At 39.1% G+C, this 24,744-nt stretch overlaps 1 protein-coding gene across 1 annotated transcript; it reads left to right on the top strand.

Moving 5' to 3' along the window:
* The first annotated feature begins 3,023 nt into the window (after positions 1-3,023).
* On the top strand, positions 3,024-4,939 carry FOXR2 (forkhead box R2). Its single transcript, XM_027534452.1, has one exon. The coding sequence runs from the start codon at positions 3,312-3,314 to the stop codon at positions 4,260-4,262; it is 951 nt and encodes a 316-aa protein (XP_027390253.1). The 5' UTR covers positions 3,024-3,311; the 3' UTR covers positions 4,263-4,939.
* Positions 4,940-24,744: the final 19,805 nt, after the last annotated feature.

The raw sequence follows: 24,744 nt of genomic DNA, 5'->3' as shown, positions 1-24,744 counted from the left end.
GTACCACAGCTTTCTTAGCCGTTCATCTGCTGATGGACATCTAGGTTGCTTCCATGTCCTGGCTATTATAAACAGTGCTGCGATGAACATTGGGGTACACGTGTCTCTTTCCCTTCTGGTTTCCTCAGTGTGTATGCCCAGCAGTGGGATTGCTGGATCATAAGGCAGTTCTATTTCCAGTTTTTTAAGGAATCTCCACACTGTTTTCCATAGTGGCTGTACTAGTTTGCATTCCCACCAACAGTGTAAGAGGGTTCCCTTTTCTCCACACCCTCTCCAACATTTATTATTTGTAGACTTTTGGATCGCAGCCATTCTGACTGGTGTGAAATGGTACCTCATAGTGGTTTTGATTTGCATTTCTCTGATAATGAGTGATGTTGAGCATCTTTTCATGTGTTTGTTAGCCATCTGTATGTCTTCTTTGGAGAAATGTCTATTTAGTTCTTTGGCCCATTTTTTGATTGGCTCATTTATTTTTCTGGGGTTGAGCTGTAGGAGTTGCTTGTATATTTTTGAGATTAGTTGTTTGTCGGTTGTTTCATTTGCTATTATTTTCTCCCATTCTGAAGGCTGTCTTTTCACCTTGCTAATAGTTTCCTTTGATGTGCAGAAGCTTTTAAGGTTAATTAGGTCCCATTTGTTCATTTTTGCTTTTATTTCCAATATTCTGGGAGGTGGGTCATAGAGGATCCTGCTGTGATGTATGTCAGAGAGTGTTTTGCCTATGTTCTCCTCTAGGAGTTTTATCGTTTCTGGTCTTATGTTTCTACCCTTATGGTAGAAAACAAAAAAGAGCTAAAGAGCCTCTTGATGAAAGTGAAAGAGAAGAGTGAAAAAGCTGGCTTAAAACTCAGCGTTCAAAAAACTAAGATCATAAAAAGAAAAAACAAAAACAAAAACAAAAATAAACTAAGATCATGGCATCTGGTCCCATCACTTCATGGCAAATAGATGGGGAAACAATGGAAACAGTCACAGACTTTATTTTCTTGGACTCCAAAATCACTGTAGATGGTGAATGCAACCATAAAATTAAAAGATGCTTGCTCCTTGGAAGAAAACCTATGACCAACCTAGACAGCATATTAAAAAGCAGAGACATTACTTTGCCAACAAAGGTCCGTCTAGTCAAAGCTATGGTTTTTCCAGTAGTCATGTATGGATATAAGCGTTGGACTACAAAGAAAGCTGAGTGGTGAAGAATTGATGCTTTTGAACTGTGGTGTTGGAGAAGAGTCTTGAAAGTCCCTTGGACTGCAAGGAGATCAAACCAGTCAATTGCAAAGGAAATTGGTCCTAAATATTCATTGGAAGGACTGATGCTGAAAGTCAATACTTTGGCCACCTGATGCGAAGAACTGACTCATTGGAAAAGACCCTGATGCTGGTAAAGATTGAAAGCAGGAGGAGAAGGGGATGACAGAGGACGAAATGGTTGGATGGCATCACTGACTCGAAGGACATGAGTTTAAGCTAGCTCCAGGAATTGGTGATGGATAGGGAAGCCTGGCATGCTTCAGTCCAGGGGTCGCAAAGAGTCAGACACAACTGAGCAACTGAACTGAACTGAACTGAATATCCTTGCATCTTAAAAGATGAGTAGGGATCAATCAAGCCAAGCCAATTGAGAGTAGACCATTCCAAGTAGAGGTGGCAACTAGAGCCAAGAACCATACACAGAAGATAGGGGGGAGGTATGAAAATCCCAGAAGTTCATTGTTTCTGGGAGGTGACTATGAAGCAAAGAAGCTGACGTAATAAATTAGCCTGTAAAGGTAAACAGAAATAGTATTCTGGATGGCCTTTTTTTCTGCATTAAGTCATAGGATTTTGTGTTGGCGTAGAGAAACAGAAGAGATTATAGTATAGTGAGTAAAAACACTCTCAGGCTGCCTGGATTTGAAACTCAACTCTGATGTTTACTATCTGAGTTAAGCTTTTCTTTTTTTTTTTAATTTATCTTGTTTGCTTTATGAAGGGATAATAACAAAAGCATGTATTTCATAGGGTTATTTTGAGGATTAATGAGTTAAATCACATATAGTGCTTAGAACATTCAGTAAGTATTAACAGTTGATGTTATTATTATTAAATTTTATATTTATACAGTAGAAAGATCACTCTGGATGTCTGTATAGAGGATGATTTGGGATAGAATAGGACAAGAATGGGAAGGAAATTATAGGGGTTTAGTTTGTCCCCTCAGGAGCTCCTGTTGACATTTGCTTGATATTTTTGAGGTATAGTTTTCTGCAATGATTTTAATGAAATCACATACTTTAGAGATGGATTTTGTGAAGACTCAGTTAAATTAAACCTTCCCATTTTGTTTTTCCTAAGAATGCCCATAGGATGAACTTACTGGGAAGTCGAACTCTGGAGCTTTCAGAAACTTGCATTTCATAGCTAAACTTTGAGAGTACTGTCCTCAGAGTACAGTTTAGAACTCAGTTTTTGAGGTGTCCTGAGGGAAGGAAGCTGTTGCCCAGAATAAGATTTAAAATAGCACAGTTTATTTCTAGTTATGGATTTGAGGCTAACAATTTATCTTCTGATAGATTCCATCTTACTCTAAAAACTCAGGTTACATATATTGCTGCTTCTTTTATACATTATTTTGAATATGATTGAGGCCGTGGGCATAAAGAAAGGATCAGAAGACCTTAGCTGTGGACCTAGCTCTGCTACTTAGATATGTAGTCTTAATTATTACGTAGATCTCAGTTCCCTTATCTGTAACATGAGATTAATAATACCCACTGTGTTATCTTACAGGACCATCATGAGAATCAGTTGAGATCATCTATGTGAAAGCACTTGACAAAAGGCACTTTAAAAATGAAATGATTTTTTAAAGCATTTAAGAATGACTCAAAATATAATGTGATACATGTATATGCTTGTTCCTTCATTAAATGAACTCAGCAAGAGTTGAAAGATATGCCAGACATGCACCTGTTATACAAGTCATCTTAGTTTGCACATAGTTCAAAATTTATAGGTCCTCACATGGAGACTCTGTGCTTCCAGTGAAAGCTCAGGAATTCTACCTTCAACTTTTTTCCTGCTAAAAAGTTCTTCTTAGTTACTTGTTTGTTTTGAGTTCCATTCCAGAACATTATGGTTTCTCCAAGTCTAACCATTAATCAGTGAGGCATTGGTGCCCCCCTTTCTAGTATATCTACCTTCTGATAAACTCTAGATGAGATAAACTGCATCAAAACTGGTGCCCCAACGAGGGCTTTGAAAAGTACCTCAGAGATCTCTGTTCTTTTAGAAATCTCTCTCCACCCACCTCTCCACTAAAGATGGACTTAAAACTAAAAAATCCTGAGTTCTGGTACAGTTTCCATGGCCAGATCCCAGGGCTGCTGGACTGGGACATGGGAAATGAGTTCTTCCTTCCTTGCACCACAGACCAGTGCCCCTTAGCTGAGCAGAACCTTGCCAAATACAGACTTCAAGTAATGGAGACTCCAAAAGTACCTCAAGAGAGGGGATCCAGTCCTGGAAAAGATCGTCCTAACTCTGAACCCAATCTGTGGATGTGGGTGAATCCCAACATCGCATGCTCCCTTGGCAGCCAGGAGACCCCAGAGCCCAGTAAGAAAAAGGATCTGGCACACATACTTCTTTCTCCTCAGCTACTCGCAAAAGATGAAGTACCTAACTGCTCAGAGGCCACAGTGATGCAGTCCCTGCCATCTTCCTCCAGCAAGCAATCTCCCCTACAGAAGCAGATCACCTCTTTTTCCAGTGACAGGGAGCTTACAGAAGATGAGACCAAGGAAAAAGATAGCAACTCCTCTGTGGCCCTCCAGTCCCCAAACAAAGGGGAGTGCTTCCAGAGCCAGAACCTATGGCAAGGCAACAGCCAGGAGAGGAAGTCCTGGCCTCGTCCCCCCCTCAATTACAGTCACCTAATTGCTCTGGCACTTAGAAACAGCCCTCCCTGTGGCCTCAATGTGCAAGAGATCTACAGTTTCACCCAACAGCATTTCCCCTTTTTCTGGACAGCTCCATATGGATGGAAGAATACCATCCGCCACAACCTCTGCTTCCTGGACAGCTTTGAGAAGGCGCCAGTCAGTCTTCAGGATGGGGCCAGTGCAAGGCCAAGGCCTGGCCTCTGGAGGCTTACTGAGGAGGGACACCGCCGCTTTCAGGAGGAGACTCGTGCCTTAGCCTCTGCTAGAAGAGAGAGTATTCAACAGTGCATGAGCCATCCAGATGTTATGACTTCCCTCTTTGACCTTTGAACAACCACTGCTCCCTTTCTGGAACACTGCCATCCTTACTGTGGCTACCTATGCACTGATTGGCCCTCATTAATCCCTAAGCCCACTCTGCCTGGTAGGTGCCAAGCCTGTATTTAACTACTGCTGCAAGAATGGTATTAAAAAAAAGTGAGGGGTGGATACAGAGGAGGAGGCAAAAGCTTAGAAAGTTGCGTAAGGGCAGTGGCAGTTTTTCTGCATTTTGAGCACAAGGAAATCTTAGGAGAAACAGCATTGAGGTTAAGGAGAGAAGAACATATTAAATGAGAAAAGGAATTCTGTTTCCTGGAGAGTATTCAAACACGTGAAAGCAAATTGTGGAGTATAAAACATCAAATTCAAGATGGAGCCAGACCTTTAAGTCTCAAATACCATGTGAAGATATATAAGCATAAAGAGAACTGGGTTTGATGTTTGAAGCCTGAAGATTCAAATGTCCCCCTTCTACCATTCATCAGATACATCTCCTTTTTTCAGTGAACCATTTTACCCTTTAGGGCCTTTTTCCTCTTTTTGATCCTGGACTTCTCAGCCTTGTTCTATTGCCATCCACCTTCAGTACTGAAAAATAATTCCAAGCAGATACTTTTTTAGTTTGGATATTGAAAGTCCTTGAATTGAGCTTGTATTAACCCCAAGCCTTTTGATGACAAAACTCTGCTTTCAGTTGTCAAACCTTTATTGTGGATGGGTGTCAAGGTCCATCTGAGATTCTGAGTTTAGTGGGAGACAGACATATAAACAGATATTTGTAATATAAATATGATGAAATAGATGTACAAGGTTGCCATGGAAATGGGGAGATATTTTTTCCTAGGAAAGGCATTTTAAAAAAATAGCTTTTGAGCTAGTTTTTAAGAATAAACAAGGATTTTATGGGCATATAAACTAGAGAAAAGACATTACCAAAAAAATTACAGAAGCAACAGTATAAGCAAAGAAAATGCAGTATTTGGGGGAATGGTAGGACGTTCAGCACAGCTTAGCTATATTAGGGCCAAGAGTTGCAAGAAAGTGGGCAAGAGGCCTTTCCTCTATTACTTAGGTGTTTGCTGTGTGGGCTATTAGGAACTAAGAGGTATAAGTTGTGTTTACTTAAAATAAAAACAATAATAAACACTTCAGCATTTGTTTTTCTAATTTCAAAACTCATTTTAATACCATTTCCATAAAAATAGCTTCCTTTATCAGATTTAAGCATTTCTTTTTGCCTTTTATATTAATATATTGTTAAATATCCAGAAGAAAATATATTACATTTTAAGTATGTATTTAGGTACAAAACTTTCAATAATGGGAATACAAAAATGCCTGTAAAACATAAAAGCAATAAATTCAAGAGTTGTAGATCAGTTGAAACCTTTACATTTTTGTGATGGTCTATTATATCTCATATAAAACTATATTAAGATAGAGTTGCAAACAACATTCAAACAATTTTCTTTGAAAAAATAATTGCAAATGCTACTTCTGTATCATTGTTGCTGCTGCTGCTGCTGCTGCTGCTGCTAAGTCACTTCAGTCTTCAGTCATGTCCAACTCTGTGTGACCACATAGACGGCAGTTTACCAGGCTCCTCCATCCCTGGGATTCTCCAGGCAAGAATACTGGAATGGGTTGCCATTTCCTTCTCCAATGCATGAAAGTGAAAAGTGAAAGTGAAGTTGCTCAGTTGTGTCCAACTCTTCTCGACCCCATGGACTGCAGCCTACCAGGCTCCTCCATCCATGGGATTTTCCAGGCAAGAGTACTGGAGTGGGTTGCCATTGCCTTCTCCTCTGTATCATTAGGCGAAGTTAACAGAATACCTTGGAATTAAAATATTCTGGCTATAAATATTCAGCATTTGATTTTCTTTTTTTTCCAAAATTAGCACATAAGCAAAACAGCCTGTTGTGAAATTAACAAGAATCATTTTATCACAAACTCTATTTCAAATAATTTTAATATGTCTACTTCTTAATTTTTCCAAACAATGCAGTTTCATTTGCATAACTGAATTTGATTTTCTCCTGTAAATTGGCATCTTTAGGCTTTGAAACATTCTCTTCCATTTTTTCTGAATCTTCTTTCTGCTCTACTTGGAAAAAGCAGTGGCTGGCATGACACTTCACTTCTTCAGTTATCTTAGATGATTCAAATGAAGGCAGATCTTCCTTTGAAAGACTATCTTGCTCCTGCTTTTCCTCTTCACCACTATCATGATACTTAAAGTGACCTTCATGGTTACTGCTTTCCAGAGGTCATCCTTTTTCACTGATGCCAGCTGCAATGCTTGCACTGCTATAACCATTCTCTCCTTTGGGAGACTTCAAAGTCAGTTCTGGGAAAGCAAGGTGATATTCACCATTCACCACATAAATGAAAACTTTGTTAATGTCAGTAGGTGCTTTGGTATTTATCATATCTGGCATATAGTTAATACAGATATTATTTCCCTTTTGTTTGCTTGCCATTGCCTTTACTGAGTTTGTGGGGTGTTTTGTTTTTTTTTTTTCTGTATTTATTTGAACCCAAACTTTCAGGCTAAGCAGAATGATAAAAATACATGGATGGCACAGGATTATATTAATTTATTTATGTCATAATCCCTTGATCCTGCACCCTGCATTTCTGGCCTCAATTTGAGAGCTATCTGAATAAGAAAGTTGGTTATTTTTGGTAATGTCTACATGCATCTTTCCTCTGCTGTTCTTCTTTGAAGACATTTCATCCTCTTCATCTTTAAACACAGTGTGAGGATTTCTATCAAACATATGTATCAAATCTCCCTTTCTCTAATTCTTCAAGAACTCACAGTTCTTCTGTATCAGTAGGCAAACTATCTTTTAACTGTTATCCTTTCTGCTAAATATGCTTCAAAATTGGAGAGAGGGTTGGAGAGAGGGTCAGTTTGAAGGATGCTAGTAATCAATTTTCCCCAACTCTTGTGTCACTTTTGGAATCTTTTTCTGGAAAAGATTTCACCTGCAGGTCACCAATTTCAGGAAATTCTTTGAAATAGAAATTCGTATTTTCTTGAAATGATATAATTCTTGCCTAGCTTTTTTTTTTTTTTTTTTTTTACTGATACTGAATCAAGCGTATAGCTTGCTTTGTAGAGCACTTATAAGTTATCTAAAAGTGAAAATTACTTCAGTAGCAGAGACACATCTTGCTAAGAAAGCAAGAGGACAAAATGGTAGGGTAGCATTGTGAAGTCAATCTAAATATGGGATCTTTTTCAAACGACATCAAAATTACCTAATAGGATGTTCTACCAAAGCTGGATTCTTTCTGTGGATTTGAGGAGTTCCCTTTTCAGATGTTTGAATACTGTCTTCTCTGGGAAAGTGACAGAGGTGGAAAAGACAGCTAGCTATAGGGACCAAAAGGCTGATGATAGCAGGCTCCAGGACCACGGTCAGGAATGACAACATGGCGGGATTCAGGGTCAGCAACAAGACTGGAACAGGGGAGCAGCACGGATGCAGGGTTCAACAGGGAAGGTAAGGACATAGAGGGGTTCAGTATGGGCAGGGCTGAGTTTAGGCTCAAAGGCTCCAGCTCCCTAGTCCTTGGCAGCAATGGGAGTAATTTTGCTGGTTTTGAGGTGGGTTTCCTTAGTAAGGACTGAAGGAAAAGAGCAAGATGGGGCTGCTCAGCCACCCGCACAATGAAGCCTGGGGCTGTAGCAGCAGCTAACTAAAGCTTTCTTGGAGAAGACTTGGATGAGTTCCCTAACCTCAGAACCAGTGACTGTAGTTGGCACCTGGAGGGAGGGCTCCATTCAGAAGAAGGCTGAGGCGACTTTTGTGCATACTAGCAGTTAATAGTCGTGCCTGTGCCACTGTCAGTATTATCTCTAAGGTCACACACTACACTTACAGAGCAGCTTTTGAAAATCGAGGATAACAAATGTACATTTAAACTTGGAACTCAGTTAATCAACCTCCCTACTGCCATGTTGTCACTGCCCCCAGCTTCACTAGCCTCTGTGATTATAAAAAGTAAAAGCAAATGGCAACACCCACTTTAGGATGAAACGCTCTAAAATGACCAAATAAATCATGGAATCAGTTGTTCCCCCACCCAATTCACGGGGAAATCATCCCCAGAAACACTGAGAAAACAGAACAGGGTTTGTCCCCTTAAAGAGATTAGTCTGGTAGGGACAGAGCTAGGTACATAACAGAGAGGAGCACACAAAGAGCCTAGATTTGGTCAACTCCACACACTATTTTACTACCATAAATGTGTTATTTCAGAGCTTCTTTTTCCTCACCTATAAAACAAACAAACAAAAAAAAAATGGCTTTAGAGACTGCTATAAAGTTCACGCTGTGAATAAGTGCTCTTTGTTTATTCTCCCTCATCATTTATAATTAATAACTGCATTACAGAAGACTAAGATCTCTGGGCTAGAGGTCAAATAGCACCACCAGTTGCTGTTCTCTCTTTGGGATATTGGGAATAAAAAGTGAAAATTAACAGAAACCTCAATTAAAATAGAGTTGAGAGGCCAAAAAGGGACACTCTCACACACTAGGACCATAACAGAGCCCAATAATAAGAAGAAACACTTTCTCTTCTTTCCTGGCAAGAGCTCAGCCAATGAGAGACTCACAATTCAGCCAATGTAAAACCACTATATTTTTAACTCTTAATTGCCAATGTTGTTGTTGTTCAGTGGTTAAGTCGTGTCCGACTCTGTGACCTCATGGACTGCACCACACCAGGCTTCCCTGTCCTTCACTATCTCCTTGAGTTTGCTCAGACTCATGTCCATTGAGTCAGTGATGCCATCCAACCATCTTTGCCAATGAGAGACTCACAACTCAACCAATGAAAAGCCACTATATTTTGAACTCTTAATTTCTCCAGTGAACTCTGTGTTTACTATAGCCTTCCTAACTTCCCTTTTCCCTCTTTAAAAGAGTTGTCTCCTTGTTGAAGAAAGTTTCATGTAGATCACCATGATTATAGACATTGCATCACAATTCTTTGCTGATCCCCAATAAAACCATTTTTGCTTTAGAAATAACTGTCAGTGTAATTGCTTTATGTCAACATTTTGGTGGCCCATACAGGGATCCAGAAAAGACTCCCAATGGCTCAGGCTGGTGAGAAAATAGATGCATTACCAACATTGAGCCCATTGTTGCTCATTGCTTCTCTCTCCTTTACCCTGGGGTCTAAGGATGTCTTCGGAGAAGGCAATGGCACCCCACTCCAGTACTCTTGCCTGGAAATCCCATGGATGGAATAGCCTGGTAGGCTGCAGTCCATGGGGTCACAAAGAGTCAGACACAACTGAGCAACTTCACTTTCACTTTTCACTTTCATGCATTGGAGAAGGAAATGGCAACCCACTCCAGTGTTCTTGCCTGGAGAATCCCAGGGATGGGGGAGCCTGGTAGGCTGCCGTCTATGGGGTCACACAGAGTCAGACACAACTGAAGCGACTTAGCAGCAAGGATGTCTTTATCCTAGATCCAAGCTTTTGCCATTTGTGTGTGTGTGTGTGTGTTTTCATTTTGAAGCTCTCCAAGTTTTAGTTAGGATCTATTTAAAGATTTCATCTTTTCTGGTTAAGGACTTGTTCTATGAGTACTCATTTGTCACTTCAACCTGATTTTTCTCTTCTTTCCTTTTTTTCTGTTTTGAAATCAGGCTCTTCCACTGGTGGTTGCTAAGGGTGAGGGTGTTTGTAGAGGGTGTTTGGAATGGGAGGTTGGGGTTAGTAGATGTAAACTTTTATATATAGAATGGATAAGCAACAAGGTCCTACTCTATAACACAGAGAACTATATTCAATATCCTATGATAAATCCAAATGGAAAAGAATATTTAAAAAGAATGTATCTAAATATATGTATATGTATAACTGAATGATTTTGCTGTATAGAAGAAACTAACACATTGTAAATCCACTATTCTTCAATAAAAATACTGGTTTTTTAAAAAGGTTATTTCAAGTGCAACTATGCTAGCTTTTGACCTGATTCACTTTGGAACAGAGGATGTTCCTCCTGGAACTGGTTAGCCTTTAGCTCATTCCGTTTTGAATAGAAACTGTTCTATTGGAATTGCACTCTCTTAAGCCTTCAGCGTGACTTCCAAAATTGGATTATTCCATTTCAGCTCTGCTGTGTAACCTTTGATCTCGCTCCTTAGGGGCTAGACTGTTCCCTTAGAACAAGCTGATTATTAGGCCTGCATGCTGTTTGAGCTGTTTAAGCGGTTTGAGCTCTTTTAGCTGTTTGAGTTCCAAGGTGTTGAAGTTGCTTGAGCTTTTCAGGCTGTTGAATATTATTCTTTTACCCTACAAAAAAATAAAAACTTGTGAGAAATGAGACCCCAGTTATCTAAATATTTTGAGGACATCCCCTTTTACAGGGACCCTGGCTGATTTTATGTTTAAAACCACAGTCCTTTCTCATGCACATTTATAACTAAATGGACAGACCTAACCAAAGGAAATTTAGAACATGAAAGAACATTATGGGGAGCTTGTAAAATCCCCAAACTTACTTTCCTTGAAATTGAATTGAATTGGACAACCATAGCTCTAAAGTTTCCACAATTGAATAGAATGCATATTTCAATGGTATTTTGAGGCTCCCAAACATTATCAGGAGCCAAAAATTGCCTCAGAAAATAGGATTTTAAGATTAATTGAGGCAAACAAATGGTTAAAGAAAGGTAAGATGGCTTCCAAAGCTTCATGCTCCTCTTCCCCAGCTCCTTTGTATCATGCCCCACCTCCTCTCCCTCAGCTTCTAACCCTAACCCTTCTTTCTTTCTATATCACCTACACTTCCTCTATGCTCTTAGTTCCCTCATGCTAATTCTCTCGCCAAATTTTCCTTTTTTCCTGAAACTCTCCCCCCGCTACACACACACACTTTTTATCTGAACCAATCATAACTTGTCCCTTTAAACTTAAGCCTCCTGAAGATACAGAAGCTAAATCCTTAATTTCTTATATTCCATGAGCTAAAACTGAAATGCAAAGATGCTCTCAAGTAACCAGGGATCCTCACAGATTTGCTCAGGAATTTAATATAGTCACTCAAATTTATCAGCCTGGTTTCTCTGACTTACATCTGCTAGTTCATATGCTTGTCAGGGAAAGGCAGGCCCAGTATCAGATGAAAACCAGAAACTGTGAAAATCCTGAAAGGTCTCTAGAATTACAATTGGAGACCAGAATTGGGCAATCACTTGGCAGTTTTATTGGGCCATAACTAGAGCTTCTCAAAAGCCTATTGTTTGGAATAAATTTCCAGATTTGAACACAAAAATCTGTTTGTGACTATTATAATTGACTTCAGATTATTTTTAAAGAGAAGTCTGGTCTTCCTTCAGATGCTGTTTCAATCCAGGTAAGTTTTAACTCTGTTTATTGATATGCTAAAATGGGATCTTTCCTATCTAGTATAAAAAGACCAGGATAGAATGGGAAACTATTTCCACTCCAGATGTTGTTAATCTTGCAAACCAGCTCTATCATACTCTAGATAAGTAGGGTAAAGGAAGACAGCCAAATTTCTTACTCCTCAAATCCATCAAAGAATCCAAAATAAACCAAAATCCTTTCTAGTTTCTGCTATTATTGCAAAGAGCCAAGACATTGAAAATAGATTGCTAAAAATGTAAGTGTTTTAGGCACCTTCAGCCTCTAACAGGGTTCCCAGGTGGCTCAGAGGGTAAAGAATCTGCCCACTATGAGGGAGGCACAGGTTCAATCCCTGGGTCTGGAAGATTCCCTGGAGAAGAGAATGGCTACCCACTCCAGTATCCTTGCCTGGAGAATTTCATGGATAGAGGAGCCTGACAGGTTACAGTCCATGGGGTGCAAAGAGTCAGACACGACTGAGAGACTAACACTTTCACTTTTCAGCCTCTCACCAGCTTTCCAACATCCTTCTAACTCTCAATGATGGAGCACTGAGTCACTACAGGAGCTCTTTTCAATCTTCCCTTCTCATCAACTTGGAGAAACATTTCTCCAGTTTGTGGATAATTTTATTCCATTCCTAACTGAAACTGGAGCCATATTTTCAGTGTTCACCCCCACTAACATAAAGCAGCTTCTGACTCACCTCTCTATCCATGATTTCTCTTGTAACTCTATCCAAGATTTCCTAGAGAATAGCATGCCAGAATTTCCTTGTCCTGAAAGGAGAAATAATTCTAAAATTTGATGATAATCCTCAAAGCAACCAAACAGATAAAAGGTTTTTTGATGTATTATGTGTGTTTCATCTCTGATGATACTAGAACTGATTCTGGAAACACTATTTATCCATATTGAATGAGCTACCATTCCATTTGTGGGAAAAATCTCCAACTATTATTAATAAGATTCATGGCATACCTTCCATTAAGATTCAGATAGGTCCAACAAAACCTCTTCCCAAGGTTAATCAATACCCTATAAGTAGGGCGGTCCTAAAATGGCAGAGGAATATGATGGGGAGATCACTTTCTCCCCCACAAATTCATTAAAAGAACATTTGAACGCTGAGTAAATTTCACAAAACAACTTCTGAATGCTGGCAGAGGACATCAGGCACTCAGAAAAGCAGCCCAGTGTCTTCAAAAGGAGGTAGAAAAAAACATAAAAGACAAAAAGAGAGACAAAAGAGGTAGGGATGGAGCTTTGTCCCAGGAAGAGAGTCCTAAAAAGAGAGAAGTTTCCAAACACCAGGAAACACTCTCACTGCTGAGTCTGTGGCAAGCCTTGGAATCACAGAGGGCAACATAACTGGGAGGAAAAATGAATAAATAATTAAAACTCACAGATTACGTGCCCAACAGTAACTCCCCCATAGAAGAAGCAGCGCAGACACCTGCATCCACCACTAGCAAGTGGGAGCTGGGCAGTGAGGAGCAGGCTGCATTGCTTAGAGTAAGGACCGAGCCTGAATGCCCCATGGGCAATCTGAGTGAACTAACTTGGGCTAGCAAACCAGACTGTGGGATAGCTACCCCTTGAAAAGCCCTAACTTAAGGCACTGCCAGGCCCGCTCACAGAGCAAAGGACTTAGCAGAGCTAGCTGGCTGCAGACCACCCCCATCCAGTGACAGGCAGCCAGAGCTGGAAGGGGGCAATTGCGGCCCCAGAGAGGCACTATCTACCAAACTGCAAGCAGGCTTCATTGCTAACTAAGACTTCTTGGGATTCTGGATGGTCAACATCTGCCTGAGAAGGTGCACCAGTTGTACACACAGACAACCGAGTGGCAGGGACAGGGGAGGCGATAAGTCACAGCAACCACACTCCCCAAACACCTCGTCACCTGAGCTGCTCAGACTTTAGAAGGGCACAAAACACAGGCCCAACCGAGTCTGCACCTCTGAGGACTACCCGAGTACCTGAACCTGAGTGGCTTAGAACTGGGAAGTGCATACAACCCAGGGCTGGCATCAGACAGTTCCTGGCAGAGCAACCTACAGCCTAAGCAGGGTAGACAGGGAAAGCACAAACGCTGTGAGTGGGGGCAAATCCAGTGTGGCCAAGACACTGAGAGCACATACCAGTGTTGTTTGCAGCGTCCCTCCCTCCCCACAGCACGACTGAACAAGTGAGCCTAAAAAAAGTGTCCACCACTGCACTCTTGTATAAGGGTGGAAACTAGACACTGAAGAGACCAGCAAACAGAAGAAGATAAAACAGAGGGAACCTCATTGGAAGTGACAGGTGCAATAGACTAAAACCCTGTAGATAGTACTGACTACAATGGAAGGGGCCTATAGATCTTGAGAAATATAAGCCAGATCAAGGAACTATCCAAAAATTAACTGACACCACACTGCCCGCAACAACACCAGAGAAAGTCCTCAGTTCAGTTAAGTTGCTCACTTGTGTCCGACTCTTTGCGACCCCATGAATTGCAGCACACCAGGCCTCCCTGTCCATCACCAACTCCTGGAGTTCACTCAGACTCACGTCCATCGAGTCAGTATGCCATCCAGCCATCTCATCCTCTGTCGTCCCCTTCTCCTCCTGCCTGCAATCCCTCCCAGCATCAGAGTCTTTTCCAATGAGTCAACTCTTCACATGAGGTGGCCAAAGTACTGGAGTTTCAGCTTTAGCATCATTCCTTCCAAGGAAATCCCAGGGCTGATCTCCTTCAGAATGGACTGGTTGGATCTCCTTGCAGTCCAAGGGACTCTCAAGAGTCTTCTCCAACACCACAGTTCAAAAGCATCAATTCTTCAGTGCTCAGCCTTCTTCACAGTCCAACTCTCACATCCATACATGACTACTGGAAAAATCATAGCCTTGACTAGACGGACCTTTGTTGGCAAAGTAATGTCTCTGCTTTTCAAGATGCTATCTAGGTTGGTCATAACTTTCCTTCCAAGGAGTAAGCGTCTTTTAATTTCATGGCTGCAGTCACCATCTGTAGTGATTTTGGAGTCCAAAAAAATAAAGTCTGACACTGTTTCCACTTTTTCCCCATCTATTTACCATGAAGTAATGGGACCGGATGCTATGATCTTCGTTCTCTGAATGTTGAGCTTTAAGCCAACTTTTTCACTCTCCACATTCACTTTCATCAAGAGGCTTTTTAGTTCCTCTTCACTTTCTGCCATAAGGGTGGTGTCATCTGCATATCTGAGTTTATTGATATTTCTCCCAGCAATCTTGATTCCAGCTTGTGTTTCTTCCAGTCCAGCGTTTCTCATGATGTACTCTGCATAGAAGTTAAATAAGCAGGGTGACAATATACAGCCCTGATGTACTTCTTTTCCTATTTGGACCCAGTCTGTTGTTCCACGTCCCGTTCTAACTGTTGCTTCCTGACCTGCATACGGGTTTCTCAAGAGGCAGGCCAGGTGGTCTGGTATTCCCATCTCTTTCAGAATTTTCCACAGTTTATTGTGATCCACACAGTCAAAGGCTTTGGCACAGTCAATAAAGATGTTTTTCTGGAACTCTCTTGCTTTTTTGATGATCCAACAGATGTTGGCAATTTGATCTCTGATTCCTCTGCCTTTTCTAAAACCAGCTTGAATATTTACTATCATTATTTTTTTTTATTTTTAAGTCCTCTATTACTCCTTTAATGTTCATTTTTATAACCTACTATTACTTTGCAAAAAGAAAAGAGAGACCCTATTTTTTAAAGCAAACCTCATATATATATATACATTTGATAATTTCTGTACTTTTTTTTCCTTTAATATTGCATTTTTGAAAATCTAAACTCTACTCTAGATTTTTAAACTTTGCTTTTTGGTATTTGTTATCAATTTTGAACATTTAAGAACATAATCTTCTGTACCCATTTTTACTTGGGAGCAAGATTACTGGCTTGACTGCTCTCTCCCCCTTTGGACTCTCCTTTTTCTCCACCAGGTCGCCTCTATCTCCTCCCTCCCCCTTCTCTTCTCTACACAACTCTGTGAATCTCTTTGTGTGTTCCAGACAGTGGAGAACACTTAGGGAAATGATTACTGGCTGGATCTGTCTCGCTCCTTTTGATTCCCCCCTTTATCCTCCTGGCCACCTCTGTCTCCTTCCTTCCTCTTCTCTTTTCTGTATAACTCTTTGAACATCTCTGAGTGGTCCAGACTGTGGAGCACACATAAGGAAGTGATTACTGGCTAGCTTGCTCTCTCCTCTTTTGATTCCACTTCATCTCATTCGGGTCACCTCTATCTCCCTCCTCCCTCTTTTCCATGTAACTCTGTGAACATCACTGGAAGGAAGTGATTACTGGCTAGCTTGCTCTCTCCTCTTTTGATTCCACTTCATCTCATTCGGGTCACCTCTATCTCCCTCCTCCCTCTTTTCCATGTAACTCTGTGAACATCACTGGGTGTCCCTCACTGTGGAGAAACTTTTCATCTTTAACCTAGATGTTTACCAACAGTGCTGTATAGATGGAGAAGTCTTGAGGCTACTGTAAAAATAAGACTGAAAACCAAGAGCAGAAGGCTTAAGTCCAAATCCTGAGAACACCAGAGAACTCTTGACTCCAGGGAGCATTAATCGACAGGAGCTCATCAAACGCCTCCATACCTACACTGAAACCAAGCAGCACCCAAGCCCAACAAATTCCAGAGCAAGACATACCATGCAAATTCTCCAGCAACACAGTAACACAACCCTGAGCTTTAATATACAGGCTGCCAAAAGTCACTCCAAACCCACTGACATCCCATAACTCATTACTGGACACTTCATTACACTCCAGAGAGAAAAAATCCAGCTCCACTTACCAGAACACCAACACAAGCTTCCCTAACCAGGAAACCTTGACAAGCCACCTGTACAACCCCACCCACAGTGAGGAAACTCCACAATAAAGAGAACTCCACAAACTGCCAGAATACAGAAAGGCCATCCCAAACTCAGCAATATAAACCAGATGAAGAGACAGAGGAATACCCAGCAGGTAAAGGAACAGGATAAATGCCCACCAAACCAAACAGAAGAGGAAGAAATAGGGAATCTACCTGATAAAGAATTTCAAATAATGATAGTGAAAATGATCCAAAATCTTGAAAACAAAATGGAATCACAGATAAATAGCCTGGAAACAAGAATTGAGAACATGCAAGAAAGGTTTAACAAGGACCTAGAAGAAATAACAAAGAGTCAAAATATAATGAATAATGCAATAAATGAGATCAAAAACACTCTGGAGAGAAGAAATAGTAGAATAACGGAGGCAGAAGATAGGATCAGTGAGGTAGAAGACAGAATGGTAGAAATAAGTGAAACAGAGAGGAAAAAAGAAAAATGAATTAAAAGAAATGAGGACAATCTCAGAGACATCCAGGACAATGTTAAACAACCCAACATTCGAATCATAGGAGTCCCAGAAGAAAACAAAAAGAAAGACCACGAGAAAATACTTGAGAAGATAATAGTTGAAAACGTCCTTAAAATGGGGAAAGAAATAATCACCCAAGTCCAAGAAACCCAGAGAGTCCCAAACAGGATAAACCCAAGGCAAAACACCCCAAGACACATATTAATCAAATTAACAAATAACAAACACAAAGAGCACATATTAAAAGCAGCAAGGGTAAAACAACAAATAACACACAAGGGAATTCCCATAAGGATAACAGCTGATCTTTCCATAGAAACTCTTCATGCCAGGAAGGAATGGAAAGACATACTTACAGTGATGAAAGAAAATATCCTACGGCCCAGACTACTATACCCAGCAAGAATCTCATTTAAATATGAAGGAGAAATCAAAAGCTTTACAGACAAGCAAAAGCCAAGAGAATCCAGCACCACCCAACCAGCTCTCCAACAAATGCTAAAGGATCTTCTCTAGACAGGAAACACAAAAAGGGGGTATAAACTCAAACCCAAAACAATAAAGTAAATGACAATGGGATCATACTTATCAATAATTACCTAAACGTAAATGGGTTGAATGCCCCAACCAAAAGACAAAGACTGGCTAATGGATATAAAAACAAGACCCCTATATATGTTGTCTACAAGAGACCCACCTCAAAACAAGGGACACATACAGACTGAAAGTGAAGGGCTGGAAAAAGGTTTTCCATGCAAATAGAGACCAAAAGAAAGCAGGAGTAGTAATACTCATATCAGAAAAAAATAGACTTTAAAACAAGGCTTAAAGGCTTAAAAAAAAAAAAAAGGCAAAGAAAGACACTACATAATGATCAAAGAATCAATCCAAGAAGAAGATATAACAATTATAAATATATATGCACCCAACATAGGAGCACTGCAATATGTAAGACAAATGCTAACAAGTATGAAAGGGGAAATTAACAATAACACAATAATAGTGGGAGACTTTAATACCCCACTCACACCTATGGATAGATCAACTAAACTGAAAATTAAGGAAACACAAACTTTAAATGATACAATAGACCAGTTAGACCTAATTGATATCTATAGGATATTTCACCACAAAACAATGATTTTCACCTTTTTCTCAAGCACACACGAAACCTTCACCAGGATAGATCACATCCTACGCCATAAATCTAGCCTTGGTAAATTCAAAAAAAAAAAAAAAAATCATTCCAAGCATCTTTTCTGACCACAATGCAGTAAGATTAGATCTCAATAACCGGAGAAAAACTATTTAAAATCCCAACATATGGAAGCTAAATAACACGCTGCTGAATAACCAACAAATCACAGAAGAAATCCAAAAAGAAATCAAAATATGCATAGAAACTAATGAAAATGAAAACACAACAACCCAAAACCTGTGGGACACTGTAAAAGCAGTGCTAAGGGGAAGGTTCATAGCAATACAGGCATACGTCAGGAAACAAGAAAAAAGTCAAATAAATAACCTAGCTCCACACCTAAAGCAACTAGAAAAGGAAGAAATGAAGAACCCCAGGGTTAGTAGAAGGAAAGAAATCTTAAAAATTAAGGCAGAAATAAATGCAAAAGAAACAAAAGAGACCATATCAAAAATCAACAAAGCCAAAGGCTGGTTCTTTGAGAGGATAAATAAAATTGACAAACCATTAGACAGACTCATCGAGAAACAAAGGGAGAAAAATCAAATCAATAAAAATAGAAATGAAAGTGGAGAGATCATAACAGACAACACAGAAATACAAAGGATCATAAGAGACTACTATCAGCAATTATATGCCAATAAAATGGACAACTTGGAAGAAATGGACAAATTCTTAGGAAAGTATAACTTTTCAAAACTGAACCAGGAAGAAATAGAAAATTTTAACAGACCCATCACAAGCATGAAAATTGAAACTGTGATCAGAAATCTTGCAGCAAATAAAAGCCCAGGACCAGACAGCTTCACAGCTGAATACTATGAAAAATTTAGAGAAGAGCTAACACCTATACTACGCAAACTCTTTCAGAAAATTACAGAGGAAGGTAAACTTCCAAACTCATTCCGTGAGGCCACCATCACCCTAATACCAAAACCAGACAAAGATGCCACACAAAAAAAGAACACCAGAGGCCAATATCACTGATGAACATAGACGCAAAAATCCATAACAAAATTCTAGCAACCAGAATCCAACAACACATTAAAAAGATCATACACCATGACCAAGTGGGCTTTATCCCAGGGATGCAAGGATTCCTCAGTATTCGCAAATCAATCAGTGTGATACACCACATTAACAAATTGAAAGATAAAAACCATATGATTATCTCAATAGATGCAGAGAAAGCCTTTGACAAAATTCAACATCCATTTATGGTAAAAACTCTCCAGAAAGCAGGCATAGAAGCAACATACCTCAAAGTACTAAAAGCTATATATGACAAACCCACAGCAAACATTATCCTCAATGGTGAAAAATTGAAAGCATTTCCCCTAAAGTCAGGAACAGGACAAGGGTGCCCACTTTCACCACTACTATTCAACATAGTTTTGGAAGTTTTGGCCACAGCAATCAAAGCAGAAAAAGAAATAAAAGGAATCCAGATTGGAAAAGAAGTAAAACTCTCACTGTTTGCATATGACATGATCCTCTACATAGAAAACCCTAAAGACTCCACCAGAAAATTACTAAAGCTAATCAATGAATATAGTAAAGTTGCAGGATATAAAATCAACATACAGAAATCCCTTGCATTCCTAAACACTAATAATGAGAAAATAGAAAGAGAAATTAAGGAAACAATCCCATTCACCATTGCAATGAAAAGAATAAACTTCTAAGGAATATATCTACTTAAAGAAACTAAAGACCTATATATATATAGAAAACTGTAAAACACTGTAGAAATAAATCAAAGAGGACACTAATAGATGGAGAATTATACCATGTTCATGGATCAGAAGAATCAATATAGTGAAAATGAGTGTACTACCCAAAGCTAACTACATATTCAATGCCATCCCTATCAAGCTACCAACGGTACTTTTCACAGAGCTAGAACAAATAATTTCATAATTTGTATGGAAATACAAAAACCTTGAATAGCCAAAGCAATCTTGAGAAAGAAGAATGGAACTGGAGGAATCAACCTGCCTGACTTCAGGCTCTACTACAAAGCCACAGTTACCAAGACAGTATGGTACTGGCACAAAGACAGAAATATAGATCCATGGAACAAAATAGAAAGCCCAGAGATAAATCCACACACCTATGGACACCTTATCTTTGACAAAGGAGGCAAGAATATACAGTGGAGAAAAGACAATCTCTTTAACAAGTGGTGCTGGGAAAACTGGTCAAGCACTTGTAAAAGAATGAAACTAGAACACTTTCTAACACCATACACAAAAATAAACTCAAAATGAATTAAAGATCTAAACTTAAGACCAGAAACTATAAAACTCTTAGAGGAGAACATAGGCAAAACACTCTCCAACATAAATCACAGTAGGATCCTCTATGACCCATCTCCCAGAATACTGGAAATAAATGCAAAAATAACCAAATGGGACCTAATTAAAATTAAAAGCTTCTGCACAACAAAGGAAACTATAAGCAATGTGAAAAGACAGCCTTCATAATGGGAGAAAATAACAGCAAATGAAGCAATGACAAGGAATTAATCTAAAAAATATACAAGCAACTCCTGCAACTCAACTCCAGAAAAATAAATGAGCCAATCAAAAAATGGGCCAAAGAACTAAACAGATATTTCTCCAAAGAATACATACAGATGGCTAACAAACACATGAAAAGATGCTCAACATCACTCATTATCAGAGAAATGCAAATCAACACCACAATGAGGTACCATTTCACACCAGTCAGAATGGCTGCTATCCAAAAGTCTGCAAGCAATAAATGCTGGAGAAGGTGTGGACAAAAGGGAACCTTCTTACACTGTTGGTGGGAATGCAAACTAGTACAGCCACTATGGAGAATAGTGTGGAGATTCCTTAAAAAACTGGAAATAGAACTGCTATATGACCCAGCAATCCCACTGTTGGGCATACACATGGAGGAAACCAGAATTGAAAGAGACACGTGTACCCCAATGTTCATCGCAGCACTGTTTTTAATAGCCAGGACATGGAAGCAACCTGGATGTCCATCAGCAGACAAATGGATAAGAAAGCTGTGGTACATATACACAATGGAGTATTACTCAGCTATTAAAAAGAATACATTTGAATCGGTTCTTATGAGGTGGATGAAACTGGAGCCTATTATACAGAGTGAAGTAAGCCAGAAAGAAAAACATCAATACAGTATACTAACAAATATATATGGAATTTAGAAAGATGGTAACAATAACCCTGTATGCAAGACAGCAAAAGAGACATAAATGTATAGAACAGTCTTTTGGACTCTGTGGGAGAGGGCGAGGGTGGGATGATTTGGGAGAATGGCATTGAACCAGGTATAATATCATATGTGAAACGAATCGCCAGTCCAGGTTTGATGCATGATAGAGGATGATCGGGGCTAGTGCACTGGGATGACCCAGAGGGATGGTACGGGGAGGGAGGTGGGCGGGGGGTTCAGAATGGGGAACACATGTACACCTGTGGTGGATTCATGTTGATGTATGGCAAAATCAATACAATTTTGTAAAGTAATTAGCCTCCAATTACAATAAATTTATATTTTTAAAAAAATACCCTATAAGTAAACAAGTCCTTTCAAGGTATAAACCACCTAATAGACAATTACAAGTCTCATGGCTTCATTATCTCTTGTACTATCCCCTATAATACTCTTTTTTTAAACATTTATTTATTTTTTATTGAAGGGTAATTTCTTTATAGAATTGTGCTGTTTTCTGTCAAACCTCAACATGAATCAGCCATAAGTATACATGTATCCCCTTCCCTTTGAAACTCCCACTCATCTCCCTCCCCACCCTATCCCTCTAGGTTGATACCGAGGCCCTGTTTGACTTTCCTGAGCCATACAGCAAATTCCCATTGGCTATCTATTTTATGTATGGTAATTTAAGTTGCCATGTTATTCTTTCCATACATCTCACCCTCTCCTCCCCTCTCCCCATGTCCATATGTTTATTCTCTATGTCTGTTTCTCCATTGTTGCCCTGTAAATAATTTTCCTGTACCATTTTTCTAGATTCCATATATTTTCATTAGAATACGGTATTTATCTTTTTCTGACTTATTTAACTCTGTGTAATAGGTTCTAGGTTCATCCATATCATTAGAACTGACTCAAATGTATTCCTTTTTACAGCTGAGTAATATTCCATGGTGTATATGCACCACAACTTCTTTATCCATTCATCTGTCGATGGACATCTAGGTTGCTTCCATGTTCTAGGTATTGTAAATAGTGCTGCAATGAAGAATGGAAATCATGTGTCACTTTAAATTTTGGTTTCCTCAGGGTATATGCCTAGGAGTGGGTCATATGGTGGTTTTTTTCCTAGTTTTTAAAGGAATCTCCATACTGTCTTCCATAGTGGCTGTATCAATTTACATTCCCACCAACAGTGCAAGAGCATTCAATTTTCCCCACACCGTCTACAGGATTTATTGCTTGTAGACTTTTTGATGAGGGCCATTCTGACTGGTGTGAGGTGATATGTCATTGTAGTTTTGATTTACATTTCTCTAATAATCAGCAATGCTGAGCACCTTTTCACATGATGTTAGCCATCTGTATACCTTCTTTGGAGAAATGTCTGTTTAGGTCTTTCCCCCACTTTTTGATTCGTTTGTTTCTTTTTCTGGTATTGAGTTGTATGCTCTGCTTGTATATTTTGGAAATTAATCCTTGTCAGTTGTTTCACTTGCTATAATTTTCTCCCATTCTAAAGGTTGTCTTTTCATCTTCCTTATAGTTTCCTTGGCTGTACAAAAGCATTTAAGTTTAATCAGGTCCCACTTGTTTACTTTGCTTTTATTTCTGTTACTCTAGGAGATGGGTCAAAGAGGATCATGCTTTGATTTATGTCATCGAGGGTTCTGCCTATGTTTTCCTCTAAGAGTTTTATAGTTTCTGGTCTTACCTTTACGTCTACAATCCATTTTGAGTTTATCTTTGTGTATGGTGTTAAGAAGTGTTCTAATTTCATTCTTTTACATGTAACTGTCCAGTTTTCACAGCACCATTTATTGAAAAGGATGTTTTTCCCCATTGTATCCTTTGTCAAAAATAAGGTACCCATAGGTGCGTGGATTTATTTCTGGGCTTTCTATCTTGTTTCATTGGTCTATATTTCTATTTTTGTGCCAGTATCATACTGTTTTGATGACTGCAGCTTTGTAGTATAACTTGACATCAGGAAGCTTGATTCCTCCAGCTCCATTCTTCTTTATTAAGACTGCTTTGGCTATAAGGGGTCTTTAGTGTTTCCATATGAATTGAGAAATTTTTGTTCTACATATGTGAAAAATACCATTGGTAATTTGATAGGGATCACATTAAATATGCAGATTGTATTTGGCACTATAGTCATTTTCACAGTATTGATTCTTCCTACTCAGGAACATGGAATATCTCTCCATCTGTGTCACCTTTGATTTCTTCCATTAGTGTCTTATAATTTCTGTGTACAGCTGTTTTGTCTTCTTAGGTATGTTTATTCCTAGATATTTAATTCTTTTTGTTGCAATGATGAATGGGATTGATTCCTTAATTTCTCTTTCTGATTTTTCATTGTTAGTATATAGAAATGCAAGTGATTTCTGTGTATTGATTTTGTATCCTGCAACTTTGCTAAATTCACTGATTAGCTCTAGTAATTTTCTGATACTATCTTTAGGGTTTTCTATGTACAGTATCATGTCATCTTCAAACAGTGATAACTTTACTTCTTTTCTGATCTGCATTCCTCTTATTTCTTTTTCTTCTCTGATTGTTCTAGCTAAGACTTCCAGAACTATGTAGACTAATAGTAGTGAAAATGAACACCCTTGCCTTGTTCCTGATCTTAGGGTGAATGCTTTCAGTTTTTCACCATTGAGAATAATGTTTGCTGTGGGCCTATCATATATGGCCTTTACTATGTTGAGGTAGGTTCTGTCTATGCCCTTTTTTGAAGAGTTTTAATCATAAATGGATGCTGAATTTTGTCAAAGGCCTTTTCTGCATCTATTGAGATTATCATATGGTTTTTATCTTTCAACTTGTTATAGTGGTGTATCACATTGATTTATTAGTGTATATTGAAGAATCCTTGCATTCCTCAAATAAACCCAATGTGATCATGGTGTATGAGCTAGTTGTTGTGTTCCTGAATTCTGTTTGCTAATATTTTGCTGAGGTTTTTTGCATCCATGTTCATCAGTAATATTGGCCTGTAGTTTTCTTTTTTGTGTGTTGTCTTTGTCTGGTTTTGGTATCAGGGTGATGGTGGCCTCATAGAATGAGTTTGGAAGTATTCCTTCTTCTGCAATTTTTTGAAAGAGTTTTAGAAGGATAGGCATTAGCTCTTTTCTAAATGTTTGATAGAATTCTCCTGTGAAGCCATCTGGCCCTGGATTTTTGTTTTTTGGGAGTTTTTTGATCATAGCTTCAATTTCAGTGCTTGTAATTGGATTGTTCATAATTTCTATTTTTTCCTGGTTCA

This window comes from Bos indicus x Bos taurus, chromosome X (genome assembly GCF_003369695.1).
Source record: "Bos indicus x Bos taurus breed Angus x Brahman F1 hybrid chromosome X, Bos_hybrid_MaternalHap_v2.0, whole genome shotgun sequence".
Lineage (NCBI taxonomy): Eukaryota > Metazoa > Chordata > Mammalia > Artiodactyla > Bovidae > Bos > Bos indicus x Bos taurus.
This window is presented reverse-complemented; position numbering and strand designations above follow the sequence as displayed.

What these genes read in the sequence shown, in the direction of transcription:
- FOXR2 (XM_027534452.1), top strand. Translation starts at nt 3,312, where the DNA reads ATGGACTTAAAACTAAAAAATCCTGAGTTCTGGTACAGTTTCCATGGC.